Source organism: Pithys albifrons, chromosome 22 (genome assembly GCF_047495875.1).
Source record: "Pithys albifrons albifrons isolate INPA30051 chromosome 22, PitAlb_v1, whole genome shotgun sequence".
Classification (NCBI taxonomy): Eukaryota; Metazoa; Chordata; class Aves; order Passeriformes; family Thamnophilidae; genus Pithys; species Pithys albifrons.
Genome location: NC_092479.1, coordinates 4,166,858 through 4,186,335, shown reverse-complemented (window position 1 = coordinate 4,186,335; position 19,478 = coordinate 4,166,858). Strand labels below are relative to the sequence as shown.

General features: G+C 47.9%; 1 protein-coding gene across 3 annotated transcripts in view; it reads left to right on the top strand.

Moving 5' to 3' along the window:
• The first annotated feature begins 7,434 nt into the window (after window positions 1–7,434).
• Window positions 7,435–19,478, top strand: part of ARHGEF10L (Rho guanine nucleotide exchange factor 10 like) — a 31,288-nt gene continuing 19,244 nt past the window's right edge. Inside the window, exons 1-9 of one of the 3 annotated variants that reach the window (XM_071575530.1) lie at window positions 7,435–7,977; window positions 8,210–8,344; window positions 9,429–9,539; window positions 14,930–15,014; window positions 15,746–15,934; window positions 16,281–16,308; window positions 16,829–16,914; window positions 17,031–17,114; window positions 17,339–17,514. In XM_071575530.1, the coding sequence (XP_071431631.1) occupies window positions 14,978–15,014; window positions 15,746–15,934; window positions 16,281–16,308; window positions 16,829–16,914; window positions 17,031–17,114; window positions 17,339–17,514 (600 nt within the window). In that variant the 5' untranslated portion in view covers window positions 7,435–7,977; window positions 8,210–8,344; window positions 9,429–9,539; window positions 14,930–14,977. Of the gene's footprint in view, window positions 7,978–8,209; window positions 8,345–9,428; window positions 9,540–11,028; window positions 11,251–14,929; window positions 15,015–15,745; window positions 15,935–16,280; window positions 16,309–16,828; window positions 16,915–17,030; window positions 17,115–17,338; window positions 17,515–18,642; window positions 18,760–19,478 lie in introns of those variants that run through there. The other 2 variants (XM_071575532.1, XM_071575529.1) reach the window with 2 other exon arrangements.

Here is a 19,478-nt window from a genome sequence, read left to right as displayed (position 1 = left end):
AGGCCACTTTCACTGAATGATTCCAGGAATAGCTAGAAAAGACCTTGCAAGATCACAGAGTTCCTCTATGTCATCTCCTTGGCCCAAGGCAGGATCTAATAACACTGACATGCTCTCAAACATCCTGGCAGATGAACTTAAAAATCTCCAGTGATAGAAACTCTCCATCTCCTTAAGCAAGTTAAAATTATTTTTAATAGAAATTTTTCTCCTCTATCTAACTTGTAAAGGAGAAATAATATAAATAATCAAACATGATTTCATCACTTGCACAGGAGCACTCAGGATTGGGCATGGGCAGCAGAGATTTTATGAACTTGACTGCTGTAGCTTTATTTTGTGTTCTGGTGCAAGCCATCATGTGAAAGAAGTTATATGTAGTTTGCTGCAATAATGACCCCCCTCTCGTGCTCACCTTTTGGCCCCTGTGATTATCTTTGAGGTTCTGTGCCCTGAAGAATTCTCATTTATTCTTATGTGTTTTCCTGATCTTTGCTTGTGCTCATTTCATGAATGAAAATGTATTTCCTGTCTCCAGAGAGGATTGTTGGTAAAACCGGTGTTACAGAAATACAGATGAGACAGAGAGACAGAAAAGGGGCTAAATTAGACCCAGACAACACACAGATAAATGATGTGCAGATTAGGGTCATATTTCACATCAGGGCATACAGTAATGATTTACCATGGAAGGCATAACGCCTTAAAAACACATGAAGAAATTGTATTTACTGATATTGTTTAAATGTAAGTCCCAAAGGCAACACAGTGAATGCTAATTATGTCATCCAAATTCTGAGTATCTCTCCATTTAGGTGCTTTTTCTTGCAGTGTAGTCTGGGGTCAATATAATCCAACAACAGGAGTCTGGGAAAGCTACAATTCAGAAAGTGCTTTAAGTCACTTTGAAGCTGTGAGGGAAAGAGAGCAAGTGTCAGTACCCACCCAGAGGAAGAGATGAGTGGGGCAGAGTTCCTGCCTGGGGATTGGATCAGTAGTGCTGAATGTCTGGGGGGCAGAAGTAGGCACTGCAATGTACAGTGCAGGGTAAGAGCTGTTTAGAATGGAATTGTTTGCCAAATGTATTTATTCAGAGCCGGGTCCATCCTATGCAGTAGCCAAGCCATTACAATTACAGATTTCTCTGTTAAGTCCATGTTATTTGATTTCTTTGAAAGCCATGATAGAAGTAGTTTCTTGGGATGCAGGTGCCTGCAGTGCAGTGCTTCTGCAGCAGAAGTAATTACTTTCTCATTAAGCCTAAAAGATTAGTTACAAGGTCCATCAAGTTGTACCTCCCAACAAGCCATCCAGTCATTTTCATTGGAACCAAAACCCTCAGCCATGGTCTGGTGATACACAAGAATTACATCCACAGGCCTGTAGTCAGTCCCACTCTGCTCCAGGATGATCAGCAACTGCCAGTTTTACGGCTTCATTTCCACTTGCCTCTTGGCTAAAGGAAGGCAATAATCTGATACAGAATCATAGAATCACAGAATCATAGAATCAATTGGGTTGGAAAAGACCTCCAAGATCATCAAGTCCAACCCTTGGTCCAACTCCAGTCCCTTTACCAGATCATGGCACTCAGTGCCACGGCCAAGCTCAGGTTAAAAACCTCCAGGGATGGGGAATCCACCCCCTCTCTGGGCAGCCCATTCCAATCCCTGAGCACTCTCTCTGCAAAGAATTTCCTCCTGATCTCCAACTTCAATTTCCCCTGGCAGAGCTTGAGCCCATCGTGCCCCCTTGTTCTGTTGCTGAGTGCCTGGGAGAAGAGACCAACCCCCACCTGGCCAGAACTTCCCTTCAGGCAGTTCCAGACAGTGCTGAGGTCACCTCTGAGCCTCCTCTTCTCCAGGCTGAGCACCCCCAGCTCCCTCAGCCTCTCCCCACAGGGCTTGTGCTCCAGTCCCTTCTCCACCCTCGTTGCTCTTCTCTGGCCCCGCTCCAGCCCCTCAATCTCTTTCCTGACCTGAGGGGCCCAGAACTGAACACAACACTCAAGGTGTGGCCTCCCCAAGGCAGAGTCCAGGGGAAGGGTCACTGCCCTGGGCTTGCTGGCCACGCTATTCTTGATCCAGTCCAGGATCCCATTGGCCTTCTTGGCCACCTGGGCACACTGGTGGCTCCTGTTGAGCTTCCTGTCCCTCAGTCCCCCCAGGTCCCTTCCTGCCTGGCTGCTCTCCAGCCACTCTGGAGCACTGGAGGGGTTGGTGTGGCCAAAGTGATGCAGTAGATGTTTCAAAGTCCTCATCAGTGAGGAGATTACACTGTTACCTAAATTAGTCATATTACGGAATTCAGAAATGCAAAAAGAGATGTCCAAGCTAGGCTTAAATTGCCTAAGAAAGTTTGGGGATTTAGACTTGTAGGGGAAGCCTCCTATGATACTGCCTTTTGACCAGAATTTTATTTGTCTGGTGCTTATTCTGTCCCTAAAACACTAGTGCAAGGAGCAGGTCAGGAGAGAAAATACAACTGGATGATGGACTTGGTTTGCTGTAGGGGAATAATTTACCTTTGCATTGCTTATTTGCCTCCTGTCACCTGATTTACCATGACCTGCAAGGGAACATTCCTTTTCCACAGCCAAGATATTCAGGTGGAGTTAATTGAGCAATCAAATTATCAGGTGATGGAAATAAAAAATTCTCATCCCCATAGGATTTGGCAATGTGATTCCTTTCAATTTCTGAGTTACTATTATGTAATATGTGTGTTGTTACACAGGTGTACACTTTGCAAAACTAAGAGGTGAGCAGCTGCTCTGACTTTAGTTCATGGCTTCTATCAACTGACCAGAGAAGGAGGTGACAGTTGGGGTTTCTGAGGATAAAGCTGATTGTGGACAGTCCATTTAATAGAACCTCCCTTCCCAACTCCTTTCTGGGAAATCTCCTGTCAGGAGTTTGTAGCAGTGGCTGAGCTAACAAATACATTAAAACCCCTGTCCAGTTGGATGTGTTTCACCTGTAAGTATCCATGAAGGAGTGAGCAAAGCTAAACAGTGTCCAGGTGCTGGTGGGTCTATATGGAATTGCAAAAGGAAGCAAATTCCATTTTGGTGAGGAATAACAATGATGATTGTCTGGCTTAAGATCCATTTGGTCTCACAAGTAGAGGCAATCTAAGATCCATCTGTTTCCAAGATGTGACATTTGTCTGTGCCAACTGTCCAGCTTGGGAGTTCTAGGAGTGATAAGTGTGATAAAAGCACACTGGAGTTCTAGCTCCCTCTTCCTGTTTAGAGCTACTATTACACAGGTTGCTGTTTTAGCTACAAAATCTGTATCTGTATGTATCTGTATGGCCAAACTTCGCCGATGAAGATTTGGGCAGGGCTGTCCCCACGTGGGTGCCCTTCCAGCCTGCACAGTGGATTTCAGGTGAGGCTCAGCGTGCACAGAACTGGCCCCACCGTTTCAGTCCTGAGGTTCATCTGCCACGGCCGAGCGAGCTTGGACAGTGCCAGGGAAGTCCTCAGGACTAGAACCTACAGCACCCGGCATTGCCCAGGAGGTCTCCCATCCAAGTACTAATCCGGGGCTGACCCTGCTGAGCTTCCGACATCTGACGGGATCGGATGTCAGGGAGGCATTAACTGCCCAGCTACAAAATCAGTGATGCTAAAACCACATTGGGACAGTCCTTCTCTCTGTCCATAACACTTCAGAAGAAGATTTTTTAGACTTTTTGAGAGCTGGTGTATTGACTTGGAGTGAATCTAGCTCTGTCCCTACTGTCTTTGAGAAGAGATTGTTGAGATAAGTTCTTGTCCTTACGGCTGCAAAGGACCGTAAGTCTCATGGCCTGAGCTGTCATAGACCACAAGCATCTTCCACCCATGTTCTCTCTTCTGTTTGACTAATGCAGGATTCCACAGAAGTGGGCATGTCTACTGCTTCCCACAGAAGCTTATTGCAACAGTTGATCTTTTCTAACTCTGAAAAACATTTCACATGTAATTTGAATTTGTTTAGCCTTATTTTTCAGTCCTTAGAAGCTTTAGAAGCCCCTGCTCTGTGTCCTACGCAGGAATTCAACCAATAGAACTCTTGAATTCGATTATTGCAGGTATTTTCCAGCTCTTAAATAATTTCTGTCATTCTCCACCCTGGTTTTTGCAATGCTATCTTTCAGTTGTGGACCCCAGAGCTAGACTCAGGCTCCAGTGTCATTGTCATCTATTCCAGGCCTAGAAGGAAAAATACTCCCTGCTGGTTAAGGTATTCCAGGGCTGAGATCAGATCCCTTCCTGGGGAATCTCTTGGTGTGGCTCAGTCTCAGAAGAGAGAAACCAATTACTCATTTACTGATTCCTACATGTTTAATCTTCTGAAATAAAACTGACCTAGAAGTTGCATTAAACTTTCATGTATAACCAAACCCATGGATTCTCAGCAGACTCTGCTGGTCTTATGCTCAAAGAGATGATAATATTACTGAGAAACTGAGTAACTCTGTACCTGCAGAAATCACTTATTCCTCATGGGAGAGGAAAACAAAAGTAGAGAAGTCAAACCAAGAGCAGGTCTGGTTTTATTCTCTCAGAGAGCAGATTAATGAGCTGACTTTGAGGTCTGACCTCCAATTTTGTATACAAAGGTCACGGCTTTTTTTGGAGAGATCAATGAATATATCAGTGTATCAGGCTCAAGGCAGAAATGCCACCTGAACAGTGTACAGGGAACACTTGCATACCTTTGCCTATTTGCTGTAGCAGATAGTTAATCTGGATTACTCCTTGCTACCTGTTCTATTTCTCTTGCTCAAGAGCATTAGCAAATGTTTATTTCACAGAATGTTCTGTTCCTCTCCTTTCTCCCCCCTCTTTTTTTTTCCTCTTCTCCTAAGACAATGCAGGCAAAGCTCAGAGCAACTCCAGGCTGGAAACATCATGTTTCAAGTTGGACAGATGGGGAAAGGGTAGAAAACAATGGTTTGCCAAACAGGGGAAGAGCCTTAACTAAAGGGTAAGAAATCAGAAGAGCACTGATTTCACCTGAAATCCTGTTGGGAGTGGGAAATGACAGACTAGCTAGTGACTTGTCAGAAACAAACATTTATCTGGTACATGGTGAGTGCTGGAATGCCACTGTCAGAGATGGACATTTAGGAGGGAAACAAAATAAAGATGCTGAAGCCCATTGTCCTTTGATATGATCATGCCTCGGGAAAAGGTAAATTGTACTCATTATCCAGCAAATGTTCTCAAACTTAGTTTCCACAGGAGAATTTTCTGAGCCCTACACGTGTGTCAGGTCAGAATACACAGCCCCTGCTTGTTTCTGTGCTCTGTACTCTGATGCTTTTGAGGGTTGTTTGGTATTTTTGGCAAACAGAGGCCCTGGAAGAGACTGCCAAGCTTTGAGAGCAGCCTGGGGCTGTCCTTTTTCGGTTATTTAATCTCTGCCCTTTTCTCTGCCTTCAGTAGATGCAAGAGGCAAAAAAGGCTGCCTGGCTTTGGGGCCATCCAGCAGTAATACAGCACCTATTGTTCACACTGAGTGGCTGTAATGCATCCCAACATCTGTCTGTCTCCATAAGGTAACTGATTGTTTGGGATGGTATGTGGACATCCCGCTGGTCCCTACCTTGTTAGGTATTTTCAGGCAGAAAGAGGATGACAGCCCCTGCCTCGCCTGTCTGACAGGCGATCTGGATGGAAGGATGGAAAGATGGAAGAGGGTAAATTAAAACCAGCAGAAGTGGACTTTCTGGTTTTTCTTGATAACTGTTATAAAGGAGAGAAGGGAGCAGTCTGTGCACTGCAATTAACATCAAGTGCTATTGCAACTCATCCTGTAATGCGATGTAGATACAATCTCAGCAGAAAACTGAATGTTGAGGTGAGTCAGAAACACAGACCAATGCTGGGTTTTGAAGAAAGTAATTAGCCCCAGGGACACGGTGGATTCTCATTTCCCCTGTGGCAAACACAGGGAACTGGAGCAGTATTTCCAAAGTCAATTTAGACAAGGTACAGAGACAATTTATAAACCACAGTTTTAATGACTACTTAGCAAGATACAGGCACAGCTCCAGTTGTCTGCAGTGTCCACCACATACCAGGGCCATGCTGAATTTCTATAGCGTGCTCTGATTACCCCATTGCTGCCCAGGCACTGAGCGAGCCGAAGACACTGCCAAGTGCAGCTGCGGGAGAACAGGCACGTCGTTGGTCCCTGAGAGCCCAAGGCTGCCACCTTTCCTCTTGGCGCAAAGAATCTTGAATTCTGGGCTGAAAAATGGCAATTTCCCAGACCCGCCCGTGCCAAGAATGATTGAGCTTTGCACCAAGAAAAAAGGTGGCAGCCTTGGGCTCTCAGGTGCCGATGATGCCGCCCGACTGACAGAAGAAAAGCAGCAATCCCTTTGTGTCCTGGCGCCTTTTCCCTGGCAGGAATCTACGTCCGTCCGCAGTTCTGGGCTGGACAATGGCAATTTCCCAGGCCTGCCCGTGCCACCAATGATTGAGGTTTGTGCCCAGGTAGAAGGTGGCAGCCCCGGGCTCTCAGGTGCCGATGGTGCGGCCCGACTGACACTAGAAAAGCAGCAATCCCTTTGTGTCCTGGCGCCTTTTCCCTGGCAGGAATCTTCGTCCGTCTGGAATTCTGGGCTGAAAAACGGCAATTTCCCGGGCCTGTCCTCGCCACAAATGATTGAACGTTGCGCCAGGGTAAAAGGTGGCAGCCCCGGGCTCTCGAGTGTCGATGGTGCGGCCCAACTGACACTAGAAAAGCAGCAATCCCTTTCTATCCTGGCACCTTTTCCCTGGCAGGAATCTTCGTCCGTCTGGAATTCTGGGCTGAAAAACGGCAATTTCCCGGACCTGCACGTGGCACGCGCCGTCGAGCTTTGTGCCCAGGGAAAAGGTGGCAGCCTTTGGCTCTGAAATGAAAATGGTGGGGCCCCATTAACACTAGAACACGAACAATGGCTTTCTGTCCTGGCACCTTTTCCCTGGCAGGAATCTTCGTCCGTCCGGAATTCTGGGCTGAAAAATGGCACTTTCCCGGACCTGCACGTGGCGTCCCAATCTCAGGGGAACAGGTTTTGATAAATAATTAATTTTCCATTAATTAATTAATTTTCTAATTAATATAAACCATCATAAACCGTTGGATATGTGGGAAAAAAGGTTCCAAGGTCATTTTTTGGGGGACCTTTGGCTGATTTTCGACCACTCTTTGTGGCACAAGACCCAATACAGGGGTATAATTAAAAATTAAACCTAATTATCTACTAATGAATTAATTTGTATATCAATAAAACCCACCATAATCCCTTGGATATGTGGGGAATAAAAAGCTTCCCAGGTGAGTTTTGGGGGATCTTTTGGCTGGTTGTGAGGACAGGAGTTGATCCCGGGGGAGAGATTGATTAATTAATTATTTTTCTATTACTTCATTAATTTTATCTTAATAAAACCCACCTAAACCCCTTTGATATATGGGGGGAAAAAAAGACTCCAAGGTGGTTTTTTGAGGGGCTTTTTGTTGGGTTTTGTGGCACGGGAGCTCATCCTAGGTTGATAATTAATGATTAAACCTCATTATCTATCAATTAATTAGTTATATATCAATATAAGCCACCCCAAAGACTGGGAAATGTACCGGAAAATACAAGGTGGTTTTGGGGGGGGCTTTTGGCTGGTTCTGAGGACAGGAGCTGATCCCAGGGGGAGAGGTTGAATAATTAATTAGTTTTCAATTAATGAATTATTTTTCCAATTAATATAAACCACCCTAAACCCTTGAACATGTGGAGGAAAAAACAGTACAAGGTGTTTTTTGGGGTACCTTTGGCTGGTGGTGAAGACAGGAGTTGATTAATTATTTTTCTGTTAATTAATTATTTTCCTATCAATAAACCCCATCCCATTCCCTCAGATATTGTGGGAAAAAAGTTCCAAGGCCATTTTTTGAGGGCACTTCTTCCCCTGGTTGTGTCCCAACACCCAATCCCAAGGTGAGAGATTCATTAATTAATTTTCCATTAATTAATTATTTTTCTATCAATAAACCCCATCCTAATCCCTCAGATATTTGCAGAAAAAAATTCCAAGGCGATTTTTTGGGGGCACTTGATCCCAACCCCCGATCCCAATGGGAAACAATCAATGCCCAAACTCAATTTCGTCTTCATTAATTAACTTTTCCCTTTCATTAATTAAGTTTTCCCCTTCGCTACCCCCTGTCAGGGCAGGGCCCGCCCGGGGTGAGTCAGTGCCCGCCGTGCCCAGCGCGGTGCCCGCAGTGCCAACCGCGCCCGCCCGGCGTTCCCACGGTGAGGCTTCGGGATCGGGGCACCGGGAACCGCTGGAAGTGCCGGCAAGGTCTGGAATTCCTGGGAAGAGCTGCTGGGAAGGGCTGGAATTGCCATGATGGGCCTCCAGGAAGGGCTGGAATTCCTGGGATGGAGCTCTGGGAAGGGCTGGAATTGATGGCACGGGCTTGAATTCCTGGGATGCGCCGCCAGGAAGGGCTAAAATTCCCAGGATGGGCTGGTATTCCTGGGAAGAGCTGGAATTCCCAAGAAGGGCTAAAATTCCTGGGAAGAGCTGGAATTCCTGGGATGCACCACCCGTAAGGGCTGGAATTCCTGGGAAAGGCTGGAATTCCTAGGATGCACCACCAAGAAGGGCTGGAATTGCTGGGATGGGACTCTGGGAAGGGTTGGAATTCCTGGGAAAAGGCAGAATTTTTGGAATGGACTGCAGTTCCTGGGATGCACCACTGGGAAGGGCTGGAATTTCCATTAAACATCCCCCCCCCCCCCCCCCTTTCCTTCCCCAATTCACTTTAATTCCCAGAAAAGTTCATTTGAATTCTCAGGGAAAAATAAAACAGAAAAATCACTTTAATTCCCAGAACAAATGGAGAAAATGTCACTTGAAATCCCAGGGGAAAAAACCCAGAAATTTTCACTTTAATTTCCAGGAAAAAAACCAGAAAATTTCACTGTAATTCCCATTAAAAAAAAAAAAAGCCCTAAAATTCACTTTAATTCCCAGAAAAATTCACTTGAATTCTCAGGGAAAAAAAAAAAAACAACAAAAAAAAACCAAACAGAAAAATCACTTTAATTCCCAGGAAAAAAAAAAATTAAAAATCCCTTAATTCCCAGAAAAATCACTTTAATTCCCTTGAATTCCTAGAAAATTCCCTTGAATTCCCAATTACCACAAAGACCCTTTTGCTGCTTCCCCAAAACCCCTCGGGAATCGCCTCCCCCTCCCAAACATTGGGAGAATCCTCATCCCAATCCCTGCCCAAGGAGCTTTTCCCGGCCCAGCCCATTATCCCGGGAAAAGGGGGGAGTGGCTTTTCCCTGGAGTCACCTGGAGAAATTTGTACATTTATATATTTATATATTTCCATATTTATATATTTAAATATTTCTTTCTCTCTGCCGGGCAGGTTGGGCAGGTTTGGAGCCCAAAAAATCCCAACAAACCGGAATTTGTTTGCTAAAGGCGTTTTCCAGCCCTGAGCCGGCCGAAAATTCCTCGGAAAAACACGGATGAAGAGGTAAAAATTGTGGATTTTATATCAAGGATATCGATGGAATTAAATCCATGGGAAGGCTCTTCCTGCTGCTCTAAATCCTCTTTTTTTCCAGGAATATTTTGTATTTTGGGGGGATTTTTAGGATGAAAAGGTGCTGAGGGTGGGAATAACTTGGAATGGGAACATGGAGCTGTGTTTGGGAGGGTGAATATCCCGGGAAAATCAGCTTGGCCTGGATATTCTGCCCTCTCCCTGGATATTTTCCCTCTCCCTGGATATTGTGCTCTATCCCTGGCTATTTTCCCCTGTTATCCCTGGACATTCCCCCCTAATATCCCTGGATATTTTCCCCTCTCCCTGGATATTTTCCCCTATTATTCCTGGGTAATTTTCCCTATTATCCCTGGACATTTCCCCCACTATCCCTGGACATTTCCCCCTATTATCCCTGGACATTTCCCCCTATTATCCCTGGACATTTTCCCCCCTCCTTGGTTATCTTCCCCTCTCCCTGGATATTTCCCCCTGTTATCCCTGGATATTTTTCCCTCTCCTTGGCTATTTTTCCCTCTTCCTAGATGTTTTCCCCTATTATTCCTGGATGTTTTCCCCTATTATTCCTGGATGTTTTCCCCTATTATTCCTGGATGTTTTCCCCTATTATTCCTGGATGTTTTCCCCTATTATTCCTGGATGTTTTCCCCTATTATTCCTGGATGTTTTCCCCTATTATTCCTGGATGTTTTCCCCTATTATTCCTGGATATTTCCCCTATTATCCCTGGATATTTTTCCCCCTCCTTGGTTATCTTCCCCTCTCCCTGGATATTTCCCCCTGTTATCCCTGGATAATTTTCCGCTCCCCCTGGATAATTTTCCGCTCCCCCTGGATAATTTTCCGCTCCCCCTGGATAATTTTCCGCTCCCCCTGGATATATTTCCCTCCCCCTGGATATATTTCCCTCCCCCTGGATATATTTCCCTCCCCCTGGATATATTTCCCTCCCCCTGGATATATTTCCCTCCCCCTGGATATTTTTCCCTCTCCCTGGATATTTTCCCCAATTATCCCTGGCTATTTTCCGCTCTCCCTGGATACTTTTCCCTATCCCTGGGATAATTTTCTCTATCTCTGGATATTTTTCCGCTATTATCCCTGGCTATTTCCCTCCGGGATTCGGGAACGCCGCTCCATTCCCGGGAAGCCGAGGAGGAGGAGCCGCTGGAAAAGGGGCGGAGCTGCCGCTCCATTCCCGGGAACGAGCGGGGGAGGAGCCGTTGGAAAAGGGGCGGGGACGGCGATGGAAAAGGGGTGGGGCGGGGATTGCCATGGAAAAGGGGCGGAGCTGTTGCTGGATGGGGCGGGGATTCCGCTGGAAAAGGGGCGGGGATGGCGACGGAAAAGGGGCGGAGCTTTCGCTGGATGGGGCGGAGCTGCCGCTCCATTCCCGGGAAAAGACGGAGGAGGAGCCCCTGGAAAAGGGGCGGGGATTCCGCTGGAAAAGGGGCGGAGCTGCCGCTCCCATTCCCGGCATTCCCCGCTCCAGCGGCGGCTCCAGCGGGGCCCGCACCGGGATTCGGGAATGCCGGGGGTGCCCCCCCGGTGCCCCCCACGCCGGGCATCGCCCTGAGGGCCCTGGCACCGATCCCGCGGGAGCCGCGGCCGCTTTTCCCGGGAATTCCAGCCCCGCGCGGATGTGGAGACAAAGGCGGGGGAGCCGCGGCCTTCCCAGGTCAGCAAATTCCCGGCTTTCCTTCTCCTTCTCCGCCCCTAAATCCGAATAGCCAGGGAAGAATCCAGGGATAGCCATGGGGGAAGGGATGGAGATCCATAGGGAAATATATAAATATCCATAGGGAAATAAAGGTATGGAGTTCCATCGGGAAGTGTATGGATATCCATAGGAGAATGTGTAGATATCCATAGGGAAAGGTATGGATATCCATATGGAGATTCATAGGGAAGTGTATGGATGTCCTTAGGGAAGTGTAGGGATATCCATAGGGAAGTGTAGGGATATCCATAGGGAAGTGTAGGGATATCCATAGGGAAGTGTAGGGATATCCATAGGGAAGTGTAGGGATATCCATAGGGAAGTGTAGGGATATCCATAGGGAAGTGTAGGGATATCCATAGGGAAGTGTAGGGATATCCATAGGGAAGTGTAGGGATATCCTTAGGGAAGTGTAGGGATATCCTTAGGGAAGTGTAGGGATATCCATAGGGAAGTGTAGGGATATCCTTAGGGGAAGGTATAACTATCCACAGGGAAAGAAATGTATGGAGATCCACTGGGAAGTGTATGGGTATCCATAGGAAAATGTATAGATATCCATAGGGAAATAAATGTATGGAGATCCATAAAGAAATTTATGGATGTCCACAGGGAAGGGTATGGATATCCATAGGGAAATAAATATCTGGATATCCAAAGGTTATCCCATAATCCTGCACCTTTTGCTTCCCATCTTTGCTTTTATTATCCCCATAAAATTCCCTATTTTGGGAGGAATGATTATAGAAATATAAGGAAAACCACCCAGGAATGGAGAGGGAAAAGTTCTGGAATATTTCCCTCCCCATTCCTTTTATTATCCTGATAAAATTCCCTTTTTTTGGTGGGGATGATTTTAGAAATAGAAGGAAAAGGGGCTGGAATATTTTATCCTGATTTTTGCAGCACTGGGAAGGGGCTGGAATGTTTTTATCCCATTTTTTGCAGCACTTTGATTTATTTTTTAATTCTTGGTGTTTTAGTTGAAAAAACAAACAGCAAAGAGCAGGTTTTTCCCACAAAATACCTGGAAAAATATCCGGGAAACACCTTTGGAAGGGAAAATTCCCGATGGTTTGTGGGGGTTTGGAGAGAGTTGGGAAATCAGGAAGGAAATAAAAATTATTGGGTGAAATAAAGTGATTTTTGGGCAAAATAAGGTGATTTTTTTGGCAAAATAAGGTGGTGATTTTCCACTGGAAACAATTTTTTTATTGTTCATTTTCCTTCAGGTTATTTTTGTGCAGAGAATTTTAATTTTAAATTTAGTTTTCAATGCAAATTTATTTTCTATGCAAATTTATTTTCCAGCCTAATTTTGTTTCCCAATTTAAATTTTGTTTCCCAATTTAAATTTTATTTCCCAATTTCATTTTCCAACCTAAATTTTCCTTCCCAATCTAATTTTAGTTTCCAGCCTATTTATTTTTCAGTCTAATTTTTATTTCCCAACCTCAATTTTATTTTCCATCTTATTTTCATTTCCCAATTAAATTTTTACTTCCCAACTTATTTCCATTTAATTCTTTCATTCCATTTTAACTTTTAATTTTTTTTCCCATTTCATTTCCTTTTTAAAATTTCACCTCCCAACTTTTCCTTTCAAATTATATTTTTCTTATTATTTTAAAAAATTGGGATCCAGGGGAAAAAAGCTCCCAGTTTTCCTGCTTCAGGGACTCCTCCCATCCCACAAACTGGAAAACACTGGAATTAATCCAATTTTTTCTCAAGGTGAGGGTGGAAAATCCCACTTGGAATGTGGGAATTCATCTGGAAAGGGAGGAAAACCTTGGGAGAGAAAACCCAATTTAATTCCTCCCATCCCATATAAATAATTCCAGGTTTATTTAACCTGTGGGATGTGGAAGGAGAACATTCCCAGGGCAAATCCTGTGGGAATGTCATGGTGGTTTCCCAAATCATTGGAGGGGATGGAGAGGCCTGAGAAGGGATCCTGGATTTGGGATCATTCCCTGAATTCTGGGTGGGATGGAGAGCCCTGGGAAGGAGATCTTGGATTTGGGATCATTCCCTGAATTCTGGGTGGGATGGAGAGCCCTGGGAAGGGATCCTGGATTTGGGATCATTCCCTGAATTCTGGGTGGGATGGAGAGCCCTGGGAAGGAGATCTTGGATTTGGGATCATTCCCTGATTTCTGGGTGGGCTGGAGAGCCCTGGGAAGGGATCCTGGATTTGGGGTCATTCCCTGAATTCTGGGTGGGATGGAGAGCCCTGGGAAGGGATCCTGGATTTGGGATCATTCCCTGATTTTTTGGGTGGGATGGAGAGCCCTGGGAAGGGATCCTGGATTTGGGATCATTCCTTGATTTCCCAGTGGGATGGAGATCCTGGTATTTTAGTATTATTTTATCTTTCTTCTCTCTCTGTTGTCCTGGAGCTCTTTGAAAACCCAGACCTGTGGGATTTATATAAAGTATCATTAATATTGTAATTATTATCATTATCATAATTATTATAATTGTCATCATTATTATCATTATATTTTAGTATTATTTTATCTATTTTTTATCTCTCTGTGTCTCTGGAGCTCTTTGAAAACCCAAACCTGGGGCAGGTGCAGCTCTGGGTTTATAGTTATTAATATAATTTTATATATATTTTATATATATTTATATATTTTTTAATATATTTCCCTCTCTTTGTCCCACCTGGGGCAGGTGCAGCTCTGCATTTATACTGATTATCATTAATATAATTTTATATATATTTATTTTTTTTAAATATATTTCCCTCTCTTTGTCCCACCTGGGGCAGGTGCAGCTCTGCATCTATATTGATTATCATTAATGTCATTAATACAATTAATATCATTATTATAATTGTATTTTAGTATAATTTTATGTGTTTTCTTCTCTCTCTTTGTCCCACCTGGGGCAGGTGCAGCTTTGCATTTATAATTATTATTATCAATATAATTTTATAGATTTTTTTATATTTAAATCTATGTGTGTGTGTATTTATATAAATAAAGGTATATACATAAATATATATAAAATATATTTTATGTATTTTCCTCTCTTAGTCCCAGCTGGGGCAGCCCCCCCCCCCCCCCCCCCGTGCTGCATCTCCAGGGAATTTTGATCCAGAGGGAACCACCCAATCCTGGATAAATCCATCCTAAATCCTTTTATTTGGGATCTCCATCCCTTTTATCCCCCATTTCCCAGGAAAAAAGTGGGACAAACAATCCCTGAGGAGGAGGGTGGTGACCCTTTGGAATGCCTCTTCCAGCAGCACCAAATTCCCAGGATTTAGCCCCATTTTTTCCCAGCTGGAATATTTCCCAATCCTTGAGGATGGAGGTCCCTTCTGTGTCCTTCTTGGTGACCTTCCTGGTGACCTTCCAGGATATCTCCAGTTACAGGAGCAGGAGAACCATCGATCCCAAGGAGGATCTCCGGCGCTTCCCGCCCTCCGAGACCTTCCAAAGTTCCGGAATTGCCATCCCTGGGATCGATTTTCCACGCAGCCCAAGCCCTGGGGGGGTGATCTCCAGCTTCCCTGGGAGGCTCTGCAGCAGCTGGAGCTGGATTTATCCCACCTGGAATGTCCCAGGGATGGAGCTGAGGGGCTGAGCCACCTTTTGGATCCGTTTTTCCTTCTCTCCTGCAGGGAAAACTCGGGGAAGGGCCTGGGAGGAACATCCGGATCCCACTGGAAATGGCTTCGTCTGAGCTGCCCCCACACCCTGCAGTAGGTACTGTCAACCCTCTGGAGCTGGGAATTTGGGAAGGGGATCCCTGTCCTGGGGAAGGAAGGGGGGGTTCATCCTGAATATCCCAACTGGAGCCTCTTGGAATGGTGAAGAAACTCAGGGCTGTTGGATCTGGGAGTCTTTTTGGGGGGTGATGCTTTTCCCTCCATCCCCTTCTCCATCCCCTTCTCCATTTCTTCCCTATCCTTGTTTTTTGGGGAAGGGAACTCCCATCCTTGGGCAGAAAGGGGGGTTCATCCTGAGCATCCCAACTGGAGCCTCTTGGGATTGTGAGAACACTCAGGGCTGTTGGATCTGGGAGTCCCCCTTGTCCCCCCATCCCCTCCCTCCCTGTCCCCTCCTGGTGTCCCCAGTGCCACGTCCCTTATGGTGTCCCCCCACCCCGTGTCATGTCCCCCCCCCCCCCCCACCCCGTGCCGTGTCCCCCCCTCTGGTGTCCCCTCTGGTGTCCTCAGTGCCATGTCCTCTCCCAGTGTCCCCAGTGCCATGTCCCCAGTGCCATGTCCTCTCCCAGTGTCCCCAGTGCCATGTCCCCAGTGCCATGTCCTCTCCCAGTGTCCCCAGTGCCATGTCCCCCCAGTGCCATGTCCTCTCCCAGTGTCCCCAGTGCCATGTCCCCCCAGTGCCATGTCCTCTCCCAGTGTCCCCAGTGCCATGTCCCCCCTGTGCCGTGTCCCCTCCGGTGTCCCCAGTGCCGTGTCCCCCCCTGTCAGGTGCCACGGTGCCCCCTGAGCCCCCCAGCCCGGTGCCCGCAGGGGGTGAGGCCGTGGGCGAAGCCTTTGCCTTCGAGGACAGTGAGGAGGAAGAGGAGGAGGAAGAGGAGGATTCCACGGCCGATCCCGGTGGGAACGTTGTCCTGCAGGCCCCGCCGCGCCGGCGGCGCACGACGAGCTCCGGGGGCGGTGAGAGCGCGAGGCCCGGTGTCCCCACATTTGTCTCCATGTCCCCCATGTCTCCACGCTGTCCCCCATGTCCCCACGGTGTCCCTACGTTGTCCCCAATGTCCCCATAGTGTCCCCACTTTGTCCCCACTTTGTCCCCGGTGTCCCCACTTTGTCCCCGGTGTCCCCACATTGTCCCCGGTGTCCCCACATTGTCCCCGGTGTCCCCAATGTCCCCACATTGTCCCCGGTGTCCCCACATTGTCCCCGGTGTCCCCAATGTCCCCACATTGTCCCCGATGTCCCCACGTTGTCCCCACCGAGTCCCCTTCGGGTGCCAACACTTTTCCTTCGCTTTCCCCCACAGAGGGGCCGGTGCCGGAGACCCAGGAAGGGTAAGTGACATTTCCATGGGATTTTGGGCGGATTTGGGGGATTTCTGGGGGATTGAAGGAGTTTTGGGGTCTGTCCCTCCCTTTCCTGTCCCAGCCTGAAGCTGTGCCTCAGTTTCCCTCAGTTCTCCCCATTCCAAGGACAGGAATTCCCAGGCTTTTGAGGTGCACCTGCAGCCCTGGGGATCTCTGGGGACATTAATGGGATCCTGGGGAATTTTGGTGGGATTTTATGTCCCTTGAAGGGTCTTTGGGGTCTGTCCCCCCATTTGATGTCCCAGCCTGGAGCTGTGCTTGTTTTCTTGGCTTCTCCCCATTCCAAGAGCAGGAATTCCCAGGATTTTGAGGTGCACCTGGAGCCCTGGGGATCTGTGGAGGCATTAGTGGGATTCTAGGGGATTTTGGCGGGATTTTTACACCCAACCCTGGGGGATTTGCCCCCAACCCTGGGGGATTTGCACCCAATCCTGAGGGATTTGCCACCAATCCCAAGGGATTTGCTTCCTGACCCCCTTCCCCACAGGCTCCCGACGAGGATGAGCAATGGGGAGGCCGGAGGAGCCCCCCCCAGTCGCCCCCAGACCTGGAAGAGGGAGAGCATCTGCCGAGGTGGGTCCAAACTCTGGCACAAAACCCCCCTTGCCAGGGCTTGGGAAGGATTTTTCCAGCCTGGCTCAGCCCTTGGATGCTGATCCAGGTCCCTGGGGGGGGTTTGTCCCCCAAAGGCGAGCGCTTCTCCTTCCCGGAGGTGGAGGACGACGTGATCTACGATGACGTTCCCTGTGAAAACCTGGATGTCCTTCAGGATGGTAGGGATGGACCTTCCCTCTCCCTTTTCCAAGGACTAGAAGCCCATTTACCAGCTGGATAAACTAAGGGAAGGAGAAGCCCATCCTGAAAGAGGATGTGGAGGAGGGATAATGGTGGGAAAACCGCTGGGATTGGGAAAGATTTTGGGGGTGACTCCTGTGGATCCCAAAGAGAGAGGAATTCACCTTCCTGGATGGAAAAAAAGCTGGATTTGCCTTGGCAGGAGCAGGGAGGGAGCAGAGCCTGATCTATGAGGAGGTGCAGAGGGGAGAGGGCTCCAGGATCAGCGAGGATCTGGGCTGGAGCTCCAGCGAGTTCGAGAGCTACAGCGAGGACTCCGCCGAGGAATCCAAGCGCGAGGCCGAGCCCACCAAACACCGAGCATCCTTCCAGCCCAAGGTACCCCCTGGAACTGCCCTTCATTCCCATTATCCTCCTTTTCCCCTGGTTTGCCTGTCCAAAGGCAGTGCAGCATGAAGCCCACAGGTGGTGATGCCAAGGATGCCCCAAACTTGGTGGGGGGTTGAGTGGTTTGAAGGTAAAACCAGCAGGAGAAATGAGCCCAACACAAAAGAGACCATAAGTCAGAGTTACAATTTAATAACAATATTACAATAAATGAAATGACACAAAGAGAAATTGGGTTTAACCCCCAAACCCAGCAGTGTAACCCACGCCCTGGGGCACAAACACAGGGGGGTTTGGTGGCCCCTGTGCTGAGCCCCACGTGGTTACGCCGAGTCCAAAGGAAAAGGAAGGGACAAACCTGTTGGTGCAGATGATGGCACAGTCTGGTGGAGAGTGGGGGGCTCCTCCTGTCCAGGTTCTGCTCCTCCTCTGCATCCATTGAGTGGTCCCCAAGTCCCCAACCCCCAAGATTCTATCCCCTCAGGCCCAGGTGGGAGCCCCCAGTGCCTCCCCCAGAGCAGGGAGTTCCACCCTGGGGGATCTGACTCTGGCAGTCAGGGGGGAGTTTGGAATCGTTGCTGGCCCCTGAGCAGAGCTGAGCCCTCAGGTGGGTGTGGAGGTGCCAAGGACTCCCTGCAGGGCAGTTCTCCCAGCTCCTCTGCCAGGCTTCTTTCCCAGCCAGCTCCCAGCCTGAGGGCTCAGCTGTGCCCTGGGCAGCTGCTGCCAATGGGCCATTGGGAACAGTTGGTGGGCAATGAATGGAGGGGGGAGAATCCCCAGCTTTGGTCACCCCCACACAGGGATCAACTGGTCACACCTGCTGAACTGGGACAGGGGTTCATTTCTTTCTGTTTTTCTTCCTTCCCTATTTTCATTTTCCCCCTTTTCCATGTGCATTTTGGCCCTGCTGGAGCTTGGCTGCTGCTTCTCCCTGCTCTTGCTCCCTTCCCTGCTCAAACCAAACCAGGATCTTTGGAATGGTGCTGCTGCTTTGGGATGATTTCTCCTCTTTTTTCATGGTTTTTGCTGCTTACCTGGATCTCTTCTCTGCCTCCTCCTCCTCCTCTTCCTCCTCCTCCTTCTGCTGCTGCTGCTGCTGCCTGGTTTGCTTGAGCTCAGCTTTCTCCAGACCTGAATAGACTAAAGGAGAGATACACCAGGACTAAGAGGGACATCCTGGCTTTAAGAGTTGGGGGGAAGGACATGCAGGAGCTGAAGCAGAAGTACGATTGGAAGGTACTGTCCCTTCTCCCTCCCTTGTCCCTTCTCCCCCAGAATTCCCAGGGGGAAGCAAAAAAACAAACTTCATGGCATTTCTCCAGGCTGAATTCATCCCATTTCATCCCTCCCCAAAAAAAGAGAAACCCTCATGGAATTTCTCCAGGCTGAATTCATCCCATTTCATCCCTCCCCAAAAAAAGAAAGGAATGAAGTGAAGCCCCTCCAAGCTGTCTCTCATGTCCATCTGTCTTGCAGCTCCCTGTCCTGCAGCTTCCCAACCCGCTGGAGTTTGGGATGTTCCCTGTTTTTAAGGGACATTCCGACAGCTTTGGGTTTCCCACGGGATGTTTGGATCTGAGAAGGTTTTTGGTGGAAATGGGGTGGGGAAAAAGGAGGTTTTTGGGGAGAAAACTACAAACCATCCCAGCTCCCAAAACCATCCAGGGATTTCCTGGCTGGAAAGGCGACTCCCATGGGAATTTTGGGCTAAAGTGCTGCGATTTGAGGTGTGAAAGGCCATCACTTCCCACCCTTTGTTCTCCCACACATCAGAGCCTGGCACAAGGAGGAGCTGGAGCTCTCCTGCCTCTCCTCCCTCCCTCTGCTCTGCTTGGCCTCATCCTGCTTTGCTTGGGCATCCCTCTGGATTGGGAAGAGGGCATGGAGCATCCCAATTCCTTGGATATGCTGCTGTTCCTGCTGCATGGGCACAACAGGCATGATGCCCTCGGGGT